This window comes from Pleuronectes platessa, chromosome 19 (assembly GCF_947347685.1).
Source record: "Pleuronectes platessa chromosome 19, fPlePla1.1, whole genome shotgun sequence".
NCBI lineage: Eukaryota > Metazoa > Chordata > Actinopteri > Pleuronectiformes > Pleuronectidae > Pleuronectes > Pleuronectes platessa.
In genome coordinates this window covers 10,179,918-10,194,713 of record NC_070644.1, presented here as the reverse complement: position 1 = coordinate 10,194,713, position 14,796 = coordinate 10,179,918, and the positions used below count along the sequence as shown (strand labels likewise).

The 14,796-nt window shown below is 40.7% G+C and overlaps 2 protein-coding genes and 1 long non-coding RNA gene across 7 annotated transcripts in view; 2 read left to right on the top strand and 1 right to left on the bottom strand.

Annotated features, from left to right (window-relative positions):
- Positions 1 to 2,772, top strand: part of nedd4l (NEDD4 like E3 ubiquitin protein ligase) — a 41,894-nt gene extending 39,122 nt beyond the window's left edge. For all 3 annotated transcript variants that reach the window (XM_053411888.1, XM_053411889.1, XM_053411887.1), the window contains 2 exons: positions 360 to 432; positions 880 to 2,772. In XM_053411888.1, the coding sequence (XP_053267863.1) occupies positions 360 to 432; positions 880 to 982 (176 nt within the window). In that variant the 3' untranslated portion in view covers positions 983 to 2,772. The remainder of the gene's footprint in view (positions 1 to 359; positions 433 to 879) is intronic.
- Positions 2,773 to 4,335: 1,563 nt separating this feature from the next.
- Positions 4,336 to 7,720, top strand: LOC128425316 (uncharacterized). 3 transcript variants are annotated; one of them, XR_008333109.1, is made up of 3 exons: positions 4,336 to 4,350; positions 6,254 to 6,553; positions 7,147 to 7,720. It is a non-coding gene; the product is annotated as an uncharacterized LOC128425316 (long non-coding RNA). The 3 variants fall into 3 exon arrangements; XR_008333111.1 differs by lacking the exon at positions 4,336 to 4,350 and adding an exon at positions 5,307 to 5,321; XR_008333110.1 differs by lacking the exon at positions 4,336 to 4,350 and adding an exon at positions 5,979 to 6,006.
- Positions 7,721 to 7,956: 236 nt separating this feature from the next.
- alpk2 (alpha-kinase 2) lies at positions 7,957 to 13,630 on the bottom strand. Its single transcript, XM_053411753.1, has 10 exons — positions 13,445 to 13,630; positions 11,697 to 13,245; positions 11,452 to 11,599; positions 10,854 to 10,981; positions 10,719 to 10,763; positions 10,338 to 10,636; positions 9,669 to 9,757; positions 9,364 to 9,581; positions 9,203 to 9,251; positions 7,957 to 9,111 (listed from the first exon to the last, which is right to left on the bottom strand). The coding sequence occupies exons 2-10, from the start codon at positions 12,961 to 12,963 to the stop codon at positions 8,904 to 8,906; spliced, it is 2,451 nt and encodes an 816-aa protein (XP_053267728.1). The 5' UTR covers positions 12,964 to 13,245; positions 13,445 to 13,630; the 3' UTR covers positions 7,957 to 8,903.
- Between the last annotated feature and the right edge of the window lie 1,166 nt (positions 13,631 to 14,796).

Sequence of the window (14,796 nt, the reverse complement as noted above, 5' to 3'; positions counted from 1 at the left end):
AAATACTTTAAACAGAAAAAAATCTAAAACATAATTTGGTTCGGCCCCGTAAATATCACAGAGGCCACAACATGTGCTGCAGGACACTTTGTTCTTGTCGTCACTGAAGATACTAATGTTCTTTCTGACTCTGGTTGTATTTTCATAAAGTTTGGTGTGGTCTGATGTATTTTAGAATTATGCATGAAGCTTTAAATAATTAAATGTCAAAATATATAAGAATAAAGTTAATTTTAGCCAAATGTTTTCCTTGTCCTCTTTCTGTTGGCAGTTTATTATTCAGAGGTAACGTTTGTGTTCTAATGAAAGGGTTTCTGCATCATCTCAACATTGTTGTAATTATAATTTCTCACTGCCAGGTTCTAATGGTCCTCAGCTGTTCACCATTGAGCAGTGGGGAACACCAGAGAAGTTGCCAAGAGCTCACACATGGTATGTCACTATTACACAAACACACACACACACGAACACGAGAGAGAGTTTAAACAACTGTTGTACAAGTTAACAGCCATCCCAGTAGCTTTCCATCATTCGTTTCTTAACATGTTAGAATGCAAGCCTTAGCTGTATTCTATTTCTAGTGCTGATTAGCAGTCTGAATATTACATATAGAATATTATATTATTATTATTGTAGTTTGGAACTAAACCTAAGATTGTGACACGAAAGCTTGACTAAATATGCAAAATATATATACTAAAATATAGACACTTATTTAAACTTTATGTATGCATTGTAAATATATATTTTGACAAGGACATCTGCTATTATTTAAATAACGTGCATGTGGAGAGCCATGTGTAGAGTAGATTTATTTAGAAACAGAATACCAACTGTTAACTTCAGTAAAATTCATCAATGAACTGTTTTCCATCTCAGTTTCAACCGCTTGGATCTGCCAACCTACGAGTCCTTTGAGGACCTGAGAGAGAAACTCCTCATGGCCGTGGAAAACGCGCAGGGCTTCGAGGGAGTCGACTAAACCTGACTGAACGCAACCTACCATCAATATGTCTAAGAAATTAAAACAAGACAAAAAGCCACAGGGATGTCAAACCAGTTGCTGGAGCAGTTCTGTGCAAGCATGTTGAACTGTAACGCCCAACTGTGAGCCACCAACACAGCACAGCGGTTTGAGACTGTACAGCAACTTGTCGAGCCAATATGCCTACATCTTTATATCTTTTCAGTGTGGGTTGGTCATTCCGTAACGGTGCTGGGGGGGAGAGTGGGAGCATCGCACTGTCGAATGCTGAAACCTGTTGTCATCGGCAAAGTGTGAGCGACGAATGACGAGACCCAGCCTCTGATCCGCCGTGTCCTTCCCCTCTGCCCTCATTCTGTGAAAATCTACGGTGCTGGAAAACACTAATGCATTTCAATAGCTCCTTTACGTACACTATAGCACAGTATCCGAGCAGGCTCCAGCGGGCGGCTCCTAGCATGGCCGTAATCTGGCTCCTACATGCACTATTTCTCTAAGAAACTGCAATGGCACTATGATCACTACTCTTTGTCAAATCCTTAGACCAACACCGGACTAACCTTAGGAATACCAGCCAATCACATTTCAGGAAATCTGCCCCACCCCCTCTCTGTAGAGCCGCGTTTAAGTTGTGGGATCAGAAATCGCCGCTGCAGCCTTTTTGTAGAATAATGTAATTTTTCTTTTCTTTTTTTTCTTCTTTTAAACCAATGCTAAGGATTCCTGAGTGGCGTATGACATAATCCTCAAAGTTCATTTTAACAGTTTTCGTCATTATCTTTTAAAAAAAAAGTCATTGTTATAATTCTTACAGGAAAAATACTCTCACCGTATTTGTACTGATGAACAATGTTGTTTACGATTTTGAGAATTCTATATGACATGGTGTGAAGTGTAAATCTGGCTCATCTGGGGAATGATTAAATCCATATCATTTGTTACGGTGATTGCAAAGGTCTTGAATACAATGGTTTTTAATTGTAGTGCTATGAAAGCAGCATGAAACTGTATCTTGTGTTTGCTTGGACTACATCGTAATTTGAACATGTAATCGGTCGGGGGGACTAAAACCGGGGGCTTAGTTTCTCTGAGCTGTCATGATTATATCAATATTCTCATGCCTGTTGCTGTTCATAATGCTGTAAATTGTTCTTGGAGGAAAAAAAAACGTTCTAAGTTCTTTTCATGATATATAAATATATGTATGTATTACCTTTAACAGAAGTATTACTGATCAACAACTCTAAAATGAAGCTGCGTGTGAGCGCGGGTGTCTGAGAGAAAAGCTGTGATTGCCACTGAATATAAATGCAGCACGTTTCTTACAAAGAAAAAACAATGTTTTTTTTCTTTTTTTATGTTTTTGTTCCTCTCTCCTTTTTCTAACACCATTGAACCTAAAGGGCACTTTATAGATCACTCTGAGGTCATGTCGCCTGCCGTGTGTCTCGTCATTAACTTGAATGTGATTCTTTTTTGTTTTTCATTCAGAGCACGTACCTGGTGCAATATTAATAGTCTGTAAATCTGGGCTGCTGCTAGGGTCGGAAAAAAATTGTCGGGAGTGAAGAGGAAACTTCACGTCCTTCGTATTCTCTAATTTATCTCTTCTTCTTTTTCCTCGACCTTTTCCCCGTTTGTGTTTCCTCCCTCCTACCTGTGACCCCACCATTCTTCCACCATTTTTTTTTATAAATGACACAAAATATCACTTTTGTTGAAGATTCCACCACTTTCTGCAAGTCTATGTGGTTCATTTAACTTCAGTCAAATAAAAATGAAAATTATCTGAAGGTTGTCTGAGTTACTGGAGACTGAACTTTTTGTTTCACTCATATGAGAATTTTGTCAATTATAAGAAACAAAAAGAGAACTAGATTAGTAGTAAGTTTATAAGCATATTCATATTTTGTAATCGATTTCATGTATTTTATATTGGACTATTTTTAGTTCTCATTTTAGTAATCATTAAATTTCACATTATAACATTAATATTTATAAAATTTTGCAATTACCCCATTGCTAGTTTTTTCACAATTGAAAGTTATTTGATTACATTTACTTAACTGATATATTTGAGTACAGCTTTGGGTTTAGGTAGACTTACACTTGACTTTTCTTCATCAGTTAGTTTATGCTTTATCACCACTTAGTTTTTTGGAAAATATTAAACAGTTTTACACCAAACATGAACAGCTTGTAGTTTGTATATATTTATATATATATACGTTTTTTTATATATTTATACACATATAACTCATAAGTATATACAACAATTAATTAATGTAGCTCCGGGGTAACATATTGGATTTCTGAGAGAAAGTCAATAGCATTATTTAAATAATATAAATTACTATTATTCAGTATAGATGTTTATTATCATTATTTACTTGAATTGTAGAGCACTTTTCAACACAAAGTACAAAGTACGGCACAAGAAGAAAACGTGGTTAAAATACAGAAATAGTACATTAATAATAATAAAGATAAAAACAAAATAGCCTGGCACCACATTATGAAACACTATAATATAAACGGTCCATTCGGTGTAGTGGATACTCTACGTGGCACTAATGTTACATTTGCCTCTTTTCGCTTGTCGTCACAAAGACTTCACCTAATCTGCCTCTTATTACCACAACTGCCCTTTGTGCCCTCACATGGTGCTGTCAGGATTTCTGGTCATTTCGGACTTAAAAGTTACAGAAATGGCGGAATAACCCTTTAGGTGTTCGTATAGCTATATATCAGAACATATTTTTAGTTGAGACAAAATTTCTTTCACAGGACGTCACAAATATTTACAAAAAGGCTGTTCCCCCACACGCTGCTGCTGCTGCTGAGGTTATTTGTTTTCTTTCATTCAAATTATAGATGGATTCCTGTCGACCAGCCAATCACAGCTCAACGTCACCTACACACCTGGTGATCACCTTTTAGAGAAAAAGTCGTATAAAAAATGTTTTTAACTGGGTTAACAACTCCTGTCACTTTCTTTTTTTTGTGGGTCTTTGTGGGTCTGTGTGTGTATTTGCACATATTGTGGTGAAGGGACCTCAGTTCATTCACACAGGCAATCTACGAGTTATCAGCTCCAAGGACGAGCAAATAAAAGCCACCCTGCCAGCCCGGGGACATTTTATCAAGACCTCCTATCCTCCATCTGGTCACAAACAAGCCAGCAGCCAACTCTGCTTTAGATCCACCTTCTAAAACATTCCACTGCCTGAAAAAAAAAGAAGAAATGTCACAACTGTTGTTTCATCTGCATGATGTGGACTAAAATCTTCCGTATTATTTGAAAGAATCAAAGTTCAAACCCATTGCTTTGATTTCCAGAAAAAGATGATGGCGCTCTAGTGAAGGTGAGGCCCCACACGGTCTGTCACAGGCGTCTGTGCTACGTCAGTGCTCTGACCTTAAAGAGACCTTAACGGACGCTGGACTAAAGAAAAAGATTCAGTTACGTATTCTAAAATGAAATAATATTTTCAACTGGAACGTTCTTCATGTGCTAAATCTCATCTGGACAAAACTTTAAGATCCCTGACAAATAAATTAAACACCCATCTCCATCTATGTTAAAGAAAGGGAAAAAGAAAAACCTGGATCTACTCTCTGACCTGGATCAACACCGAAATGAGTCTTTCCCTGGCTCATACCAAATCCTTCTACTACGTTTTGTGGTAATCTGTAGGGAAGGTTTTAGCTTCTTGCTTAAAATCAAACAAACAAACAGATAGAGGTGAAAACATAACCTCCTCATTAGCGGAGGTAACTATAAATGTTCCAAAAATTGAATACTTTGCACTGCTAGGCTATATGATATTTTGCAGTCCATATACTGTCAGGTATGTTGGTGAATAAGAAATATCTCCTTTTGATTGCAGTGAAAATAGTGCAGTAGTTTCTATTTTAGACTCTGGAGCATTAAAAGTCCTGTAACTTATTTTTTATTTTATATTATTGAACATAGCGTCCAAATAAAGAAGGCTGTAAATAAACTATATTATCACACTGCAGCACAGTTATTCACAATCTTCAGTCATAGTCAGGCTCTAAATACAGTTTATAATAGTATACTGTTCATGTGCAGCAGAGTTTAATGTAAAGCAACACGTGTAATGGATCCTAGGGTTTCGGAAGGTGAAAACTGAGCGGTGCGACACCAAACGACCTCCAGTTAAGGTGATGCTATTTCACAATGTGCCCTTTGGGTGACAGCTTTTATTATGAAACTTAACCACGGGAACATGGACCCACTTATAGAGAATATATGCATCGAGTTCCTGCACATCGAACACATCCTACAAATGAACAATGTGTTTTCAACATAGTGAGTTTTTCTTTTATATATTTTGCTTTCAGTTAAATTCAGTGAGGACTTATGGAATTAATGTTGAAGATGTGACTTAAGTTTTTTCCACCACTCCTCTGCCAGGATCCATCACCTTCAGTTCAAAGTGATTACGTTTACGTTCAGCAATATTCAGGCTATTGAACTCAAACTGAATAAGACGTTATTTCAGTTTTGACGTATATATAAATGCTAATATAAGATGATGATAATAATAATATTCCATTGGTATTCATATTTTACAGATCATAGTCTGAGATTCACAGTGAATGCAGTACATCTCGATGTGGCAAAATGCTATGACAACTCCCATAGGACTTTAAAATCCCACAAAGCAAAAATAGTTTTGACCCAAATTTGGGTCACACTGTCATCCGGCCCTCATGTAATGAGGAATGATGGCACATGGACGGTCCGCTCGTGTTTGCCACATCTGGGTCACGAGTAAGCCATAGAAATATCATACGTCAACCAAAGGGACTGAAGGGGGCCGAATATCTTTTGTGCTAATCAGGTCATATTAACCATTTACCACATGGGCCAATTAAGGTTCACATCCAGATTTCACCGAGAAAGGCCCACATTTGATTTGGGATATTTGAGCCACATTTGCTATTTAGGCTCGCATCCACCACATCTTGTGCAGGCCACAAGAAGGCTTAAGGTACTGAATCATTGCCTGAAGTGGCCCACACCTGTTTGCTGTCTGGGAATTGGAGTAAGACTAAGAGTATGATCGTATTCAAGTTAGTGTCTTATTCTGACTATTGCCTTAATCGGTGTAATATCAGAATATTGGCGCCAGTGAAACTTTGGTATAAAGGCCCTGATGTTGCCTCACAATTTTTTCGGTCCCCCCTCCCTTCCTCCTCCTTCACCTCCTCACCCTCTCTATCTCTACCTCTGGTCAGGGTCGATCAATACTTCCCCCGTAGCTTATCACGAATGTGGAACTGGCTGTTTGTCCAAACCATGCTCTGTCTACATAAAGACATGGGACGGGGACGCCACCAAACACAAACTGCAGCTGCGGGCGGACTACTGGACTTTTACACCGTTTGGCACGCAGAGGCCCGGGAGACCGAGACACGACTTGTATTAGTGCGAGAGGGAAAGAGCAGAGAAAAGAGAGGAGCTGGGAGAAGCAGGAGGCCACCTGATTGGTTTGAGTGACCGAACATTTGAAATACGATCCACTTTAGAAACTCAAGGTAAGTCAGTTGTTGCCCTGCAATTGGTCTGTATCTACCAGAAATGTTCGTCACGTACACTTTTATTTGCAAAGTTTATGATTTCATGAATGATGACACATTTAAAGCTAGAAAACTGACTCTTTTTCCATTTTCTGAAACATAATGAACTTGATTTAAAAAAGCATGATTTAATATAGATAGTATTGAAGTTATTATGACATATGGTCTTAACAACCTTTATTCAATTATTTTACAATAATTTCAGATTGTTAGTTAAGTTGGAAAAAAGGGGGAATCACACAGATGTCTTCATCTTGCTTCCCCACGCATGTGCACACAGCTGCACTCATCCACACCAAGATAACACTTTATTATTAACTTGGCATATTTGTTTTTCGCGATTCTTCTGTGTTCTCATGTGCTTTTTCCATTTTTGTTCAATTTGCCGTATTAAAAGTATAAAGTCCACATGGCTAAACAACTCATGGATCACAGCCTATACGTGTCATTTCAGCTTAGTTTGCACACAAGTCATTTTTTGTACTTTCTTCGGCTTCATTGCTCTGTACTGAATCCCCTCATCAACTAACCTTTACCTCTCATTTCACCAGGTCGTCCCGGGAACAAGCCTCTGCTGCGTCTCCACGGCAAACGTTCTCCTCCAGAGCTGTGGAGTGTGACAATGGTGTTTGTGTCCTGTGTATCAAACGCCATTCTCACACTATATAGCTACAGTGTGAAAAGGACCTCAGTGTGTTTCCCCGTATCCTGTGCAAACTTTGTTCAACCGTGTTGCTTTTGTAGATTTCAAACAGCCTCCGAATCGGCAAAGCATGTCAACGTGTCCACACGTGTCGTATGGCAGTTGTAGCATGGGACACGTTGCACCGAGATGGAAATAGACAGTGTGTTGATGGGCCGTGCGTGATTTCGAGCCTCTGAATGTGACCTACTTTATCTTTTAGTGTCTTTGGTGCTAATTTGCCGCTGGACACCTTCACTTATAAACACAGATGGGACAACTGCAGATGTCCCATTTGTTTTCATGCTTCATGACATGTCCTGGTTCTAGCTTTTACGACATGTAAACAAGTCATAGAATTTTAACAGTTTTCATTTTGTATTTCCCTTATTGCACAATTGTAATAATTAAAATTGTTTTAATAAACAGTTTTTTGTTTTGTTTGTCTTTTGCAATAGTGCAAATTTTTGCTCGTCCGCAATTAAACGCGGCCTTGTGTAAACGTTCTATAAACTCCTTCACCTCGGCCCAGTGCAGACACTCTGTCCAAGTCATGTTCCAACACTCCCCCTACCCTTGGAACCTGCACGCCACTGGTCCCATTATAGAAAAAGTGAAATTAAGAAACCACAAAGCATTTTCAACCAGCAACCTGTCTTTTAATCACAAAGATCCACAGTTCGCTTCACACACTGGTCACATAGCCACAGCCTGAGAGCCATGTCAACAATTTGGGACAGGGATTTAAAAAGGCAACTCTGACATTATAGGATAGGAGAGGCTTATCGTATAGAGGCAGTCCGAGACATTAGTTTAAAAGCCGGGACGCTATATTGAGATTACACCGTCGATTTGGCTGCGGCCGTCAAGTTACAGTGTGGTTTGATAATTGATTATTGGTTTTAGTTTTTCACCCCTGAGCTGAACCAGAGCCGTGTGGATCCACGAAGTAATGCCAGAAATCAATCCAACAAACAGAACTGATAGTAAAATGACAAATGAATAAATCTGTTTAAGAATCTGTTTTTCTTTTGTAGTGCTTTTTCCACAGTACATATATGACAATATTGTGAATTACTCAATGAAGCACTGTTATAATCATGCCACATTAAACTGAAAATACAGAACGTTCATCCTAACCCAAGCACAAAAAAGACCCGCTTATACCATAAGTCAACTCCAAAAAACATACTGTGTTTTTAATCCTGTGTATTTATCATACAACCTACTTCAAAGATATTCCCCAAAAGCAATGAATTAAAAAGTTCATTAATTTAATGAACTAATGGTTTGAAAACATCATCCAAGTAGAAAAACAAGAAAACAACGCATCGACCTGTAAAGACAAAATCATCACACATCATCAATGGAGCGAAGTAAGACGCCACAGTTTGTCACTGTAGATAAACTGCCCCTTCTGTCGCTTTCAAGTGTTTGTCACAGTTTTCCCAGAACTTGTGGAATTTGTTATAACTACAGCGCACAAACTCTCATACAAACTCTTCATTGAAATAAAAATATATATTTCATATGCATCTCAAATGTTCAACATGAGATGAAATAATCTCTTATATGACCAGTCATCTCCAATAACCAAAACTCTTAGACCAAAGAGTTCCCCTCTGGTTACGACTTCCCCTTCACTGTGGGCCCAAACGTTTTCTTCTTGGGCGCGGCAGGGGGTTGGGGTTTGGGCTTCGGAGCATACGCTGGCTTTTTGGCTTTAGGCTGCAGGGATTTGAGGCCCAGGATCTCACAGTACGTGTTGCACTGGTGCAGAGCCTTGAACTGGTCGATGAAGGAGGTGGAGCAGTTTCCTTTAAAGCCCTTGTATCTGAAAATAAATAAATAAAAACATCAGCTTGCAAGGCTGAATTATTCTTGTTTCGCTCAGAGCTACCCTGGTTCTCAAAGGACATACTCACACTTTCTTACAGGTGGCTATGCCCACATCCGTGAGCCTCATGCCGACACCTGAAAACACAAAAATCGGATTAATATCTAAGATCCTACATTATAATTTGCAGATGGAACCATTTTTCAACGTGTTTATTTTGCATTTCCTAACTGTCTTCATCCTCCCGACCTTGCATGTCAGTAACCAGCAGGTTGCCGTCGGTGTTGTTGTAGACCCAGTGCTGGAAAGCGCAGCATTTCTGTCCGGCCTCCGAGTCACACCTCATCAGGTTGATCTCTTTGCCGTCCTTGACTGAATACTTGACGAAGTCGCCGATCAGCTCCTCCTCCAGCGTGGCGTAGGGGATGTTGTTGGATGGACGGTGAACCAGGTAGATGGGGATGATCCTGGTGGGAGCGTGAAACAAAGTAGAGTGAGCTAAAAGAGAGAGTTGTGTCGTACACCGAGTTTACAGTTCTACAGACATCACTCACTCTGGGACTTCGCCGAAGGCTTCAACAGACTGAGCTGCAGCAGTGTACGCCTTGATGTACTCTCTTGCTGTGTTCTGGACCCGACACTCCTGCAGAGCAGAGAAAACACATTACATTTACATTGAAATTATATTACACTTAATGTAATTTATCAGAGTATCAATGCACATGATGAAAATATTAGTATATATTGCAATTGAGTACATTTTATAATAATTTTTATAAAATATCTTAATATTTCCTTTCCTCTGAGTTTACATTCTTATAGAAAGATTTTAAGATGATAACTAATTGATCAGATAAAAATGAATTGTGGATATAAAAGAACAGTGCATCATTGATTTTAGTGTAACATTTTTATTTTCTCAAATAATTGGATAATTCTTACTTTTTGCTAACAACAAATCATATTCTCATGCTTTTCAAAGTAATAAGTAATTATATTTTACTTTTGTTTAACTATTTCCCTCTAAACACATTATTTTGATGCAGAAATAAAACGCACGGTTCCATGTAAAGTGACACATCGTATCAAAAGTGCTCAAAAAACTCTATATAACTTATTTAGAGCATTGTCGTTATACTCAGATACAATGAAATTTCTAAAAGTGTCGAAATATAATCATATATAATATAAAGAATAAGACATATTTACTGTGATGTTCTTACTTCCACAGCCAAGGTGAAGTTCTTCTCAATGAGCTCGTCGTTGTTCTTGATCCCGTAGCTGATGGCGTTGTGAACCTTGAGCACACAAGAGTGTCCCGGCAACAGAAGAGGCTTCTGACCCGTCCGCAGCCTTGTCCGGAAAGCCCGCCGGTGCATTCCCTCCCCAAAGTGGACCTTCTCAGTGAGGATGCTGACGGGATGGTTGTCCCCAAAGGATTGGTCAGATAGGAAATCCTCCTTGAACATCAGCCTGCAACAGTGGGCATCCTCCTCTTCGCTCCCCACCTCTAAAAGAGCAGCTGGGGAAAAGACAAAACTTCAAACTCTTGGACAAAACTGTAGAGAATCCATTAAATTCTTTGTTCTGGAATCACAACTCACATGAGGCTGTCTTTGGGGATGGAGGAATGACTATCTCACAGAGCACTGTGAAGAAATGCAGGGTTTCATGTCTCTTCAAAATAAGTTTAACACACATTAAATGATTATTCTTATTGCTCGCAATCACATTTTTACCTTCGTATGTTAGCAGGTAGTCCAGAGTGACCAATCCGTGCAAGCTGCTGAGCCGACACTGGTACTTGCCCAAGTCTTTTTGGGAAGCGTTGGAGATGGTGAGGGACACTCTGCTCTCATCCCCTGCACTTCAGAGAGTGGTGTGGTGTCACAGTACGAATAAATCCACAGAGATCTCAACAAAACCAAGAGCCTGATATACTTTGACATTTAATCCTAAAATGTGTCAGCTTGAAATGTTTCCCTTCAGGAGAAATTGTTGGCGTAGACTAGAGTATCCGACAAGTGAAGGTACAGCTATAGACAGATGTAGAAGGTAGAGGTTCTAAACATTCAAGTTCAGTTTACAAAAAATACTACAATTGATTGATATGAACACATTGAAAACTTAAATGGTGGTAATGATGATCAGGTCTTTCTATGTAAGGCTAGTGGGGTTAGAGACAATAAAGGCTTTGGCCCGTCATAGTTTCACTGAGACTAAATCCAACTAGTTATCAAAGATAATCTGGTTATTGAGACAGTAACTGATTGTTGTAGCTTCAGCTGTTCTGTGAAACAACATTTTGAAAATCATCTTTTATGAAACCTACAGTACCTTCTCTTGATCTCAGCAAGGACGGCGCCCTCTCTGCTCCAGGTGACAGTGTAGTCGGAGAAGACGGCTGAAAACTGACACCACAGGCACAGACTCTGTGGGTCCCCACTCACTGACACTGTCTGGATGGGCTGCACCACCTTTGGCTCTGCAGACATATGAGGCGAGGAATGTTTTTTTTATGCCATAATACTCGTGTTGGAAATGTGTCATAGCATGCAAAAGAAAATTTATAAATCTCTCACCTTCCTTAGGAGTGATATTCTGTTTGACCACTTCACTGTATGCCTTTTTACGAGTTGCGTCAGCATCAGCCTTTGGTTCCTCTGCCTTTGCTTTGTTATAAACATCTGGCTTTGGTAGTTTAGACTCCAAAGCACTAACTATCTTCCCAAACTTATCCTCTGACAGGCGTCGTCTTTTAATAACATCATCTTTCAGAGGGCTGGTGAACTTCTTGGGCTGACGGTCTTTATTCTCTGCAAGATGCGGAGGTCGTTCAGCCTGGGAAGCTTTAGCCTGCAGCTGCTGGGACTTTTTCTCAGCTCCAACTGAATGACCACTGCCCTTAGGAGCTTTCTCCACTTTATTACCCAGCTTGGCCTCGAACATATCAATCCTTCCTTTTGCAGTCTTTGGTTTGGCTCCATTATCTTCGTCAACCGGTGACTCTCCTACGTTCTTCGGAGCTGCTACACTCTGAACGGTTTTCTTTTTCTTTTTGCCGTGCGGTTTGCTCGGAGCCTTCTCGGCTGCCGCTGCCGCTTCAGTCCCCAATTTAGCCTGACTGTCCTCAAGTCCAGCTGGAGCGTTCTCACTAATATGTTTTTCCACAGTAAGAGGATGAGTTTCTTGCTGTTTGTTGGCCTGCAGGGCTGAAACGTGATGAGATAAACTCTCCTGCTTGTTGGATGCCTGTGCACAATGATGGTGACCTGCTGGTTTGTCCTTTTTGGAGTGTGTTTTGCCCTCCGAGGTGTGCTTGTGAGATTTGTGAGGCATCCTCTCAGCTATTTTCTGGTTCAGCTCAGGCTTCTCAGATGGTACGGCTGTGGCGACAGTCTTTATAGGCCTTGAAACAAATGGGTCATTTAAGTCCAAGGTGATGACTGCGACACAGTTTTTCTCTGAGATGACGAAATGATCTGCAGGTTCAACAGCCAAGTATGAGAGTTCTCTACTGAGGTCATCAATCTCCTCAATTATTGTCTTTCTCTTTGTGAAAAAAAACTCAGAAGTGTTGCAGGGTTGTAAGTCCAGTTGTCCCTCTGGTGAAGACTTCTCAGCAAAGTTTATTGTATGCTTTTCTTTATGTATCAGCTCCTCATAACCTTCAGAGGACAGTTTGCCAGTAATCCCATGTAAGGTTTGCCAGAGAACACAGGGTTGGACGTGATCACAACTCAGGTCTCTGTTGTTGAGAAAACTTTGGGCACAAATTTGATCTCCTTCCAAACTGCTGCCTTTCCGACGTAGGAGGGAGGAGCCGCTACTGAGGGGAGCTAAGGGCATAATAAACTTGGGACTCCCCCCCTGTTTCGCCACCTGACATGTTCTGTCAAGGTCCGGTGAAGTATCAGGCGACACGTGTGTGTGAACATGCAGGCCAGGTTGTGTGTCCACACCTGGCACGTGTAAGTTGGTCAGAGATCGTGTGGTGAGGAAGTTAGAGTCTGCTCCTCCTCTCTCGACCTTGGATCGCCCACAGATCCTTTCAGCGTACTGCTCGACCAGCGAATGCGGTTGGGAGATACTGCTTTCATGTGTCACTTCATACAGTCCATCTTCTGAGGGCTGAACATCAAAATGAGTCAAAAATAATACAAATGTTAGATGATTGTATATTTCATTGACATTTTCTTAGAAATAATTTCATAATATAGGTCTGTCAAACTTCACTGAGACTGTAATATGATAAAAATGTAATAGAATTGTACTATCATAGATTCTACATTTTCAGACTTTAATTTGCATTTTTTTCTATGTCACATACCTTTCTTTAGAGCCAAAAAGATGATGTTTAGGAAAAACAATGTTTCTATATCCCAGAGTCCATATGTATTGCATACAAATGAACCCTACAGTGGCACTATTATAGACAGGAGCTCCAGCTCTATCTTGCTCACCTAAGCCTATCAAAAGCAGTCTCCCAGGCCTGTGGACCTGTCAGCGTCCCGGTCGTGGGTTTTTAAAGGAGATGCGGTTGGAATGGGTGTGTTCAAGTGATGTGTACAAAAAGAGGGAGAGAGGTAGCAAGGGTGGGTCAAGTTTCAGCCATCAGCTGTGGCGTCCTCTTACCACTCCACCCCCTGACACGCCACGGATGCATGCTATTATCATTGAACTCTCTCGGCTATATTTAGATGCCATTTCTGTCCATCTGAAGTTTTCCTCTCAGGCACTTGTTTCCTTCAGCTCCCACAGCTGTCTGTCTTTGAGATGGGAGCCAAGGGACTTATCCAATAAAACAGAATCATGCCGGGGCGGTAGGCCTCGGGCAAAAACAGAGCGGCTCCAATTCAGAGCAAGGCGAGAACCCACGTGAGTCTCATGCATGGTGACATACATAGATTTCTCTGTGTGGACCTGCTGACTGGCCATCAAAGCTTTAGGTATGACAACACTGACAAGGGCAGGAGTGGGAATGTCTGAACTTTCTGGCGACGTATGTTTCCAGAGCACATGGCTGATTTATCTGCTTGCCAGTACGACTGATGTGAAGGTGATCTCTGTTATTCTCTCTATCGTGAAGGGTGAGCCTCAGGCATAGTGTCTCTGCATGTGTGGGACCAACACACAAAATGCGTGTGAAACTTCCACTCATCTTTCATGCTTTTCACAAACAGAGCTCAAACGTTCCCCTTTCAAACACAAACGGATGATGAATTAATACATTGTGTCCTCTTACCTCTTTAATTGCATCTGCTCCCTCCAAATCTTTCTCCTCTGTTATATTCAGTATGACTGGATCTTCATTGCCGATGGAAAGTTCTGTCTCCAAGGAGTTGGCACATCTGCCAGACTGAGAGAGATCCAAATGAGTGGAGGAAGCAGATCCAAGGATCAGTGGGACTGCGGTCATGTCTATGGCCAGCATGGCACTGGATGTACCCGTGGATGAGTGAAAAGACAGAAAATGTTCAGTGTGGCTGCCCTGGATTTCTTCTGTCTCCTCTGCTCCTTGTGTGGCTGCAGTAAAATCACACAAAGACTCAGCGCTCTTGGAGCCCACTCTGTCTCGGAGCTCCGGTCCTGCAGCTTCGGAGAGACAACCCTGTCCAAAAAGGATGGAGCTCTCTGGGGAGTTTTGTGCCTCTAGAAGCTGATTCTGGATGCCCATTTTAG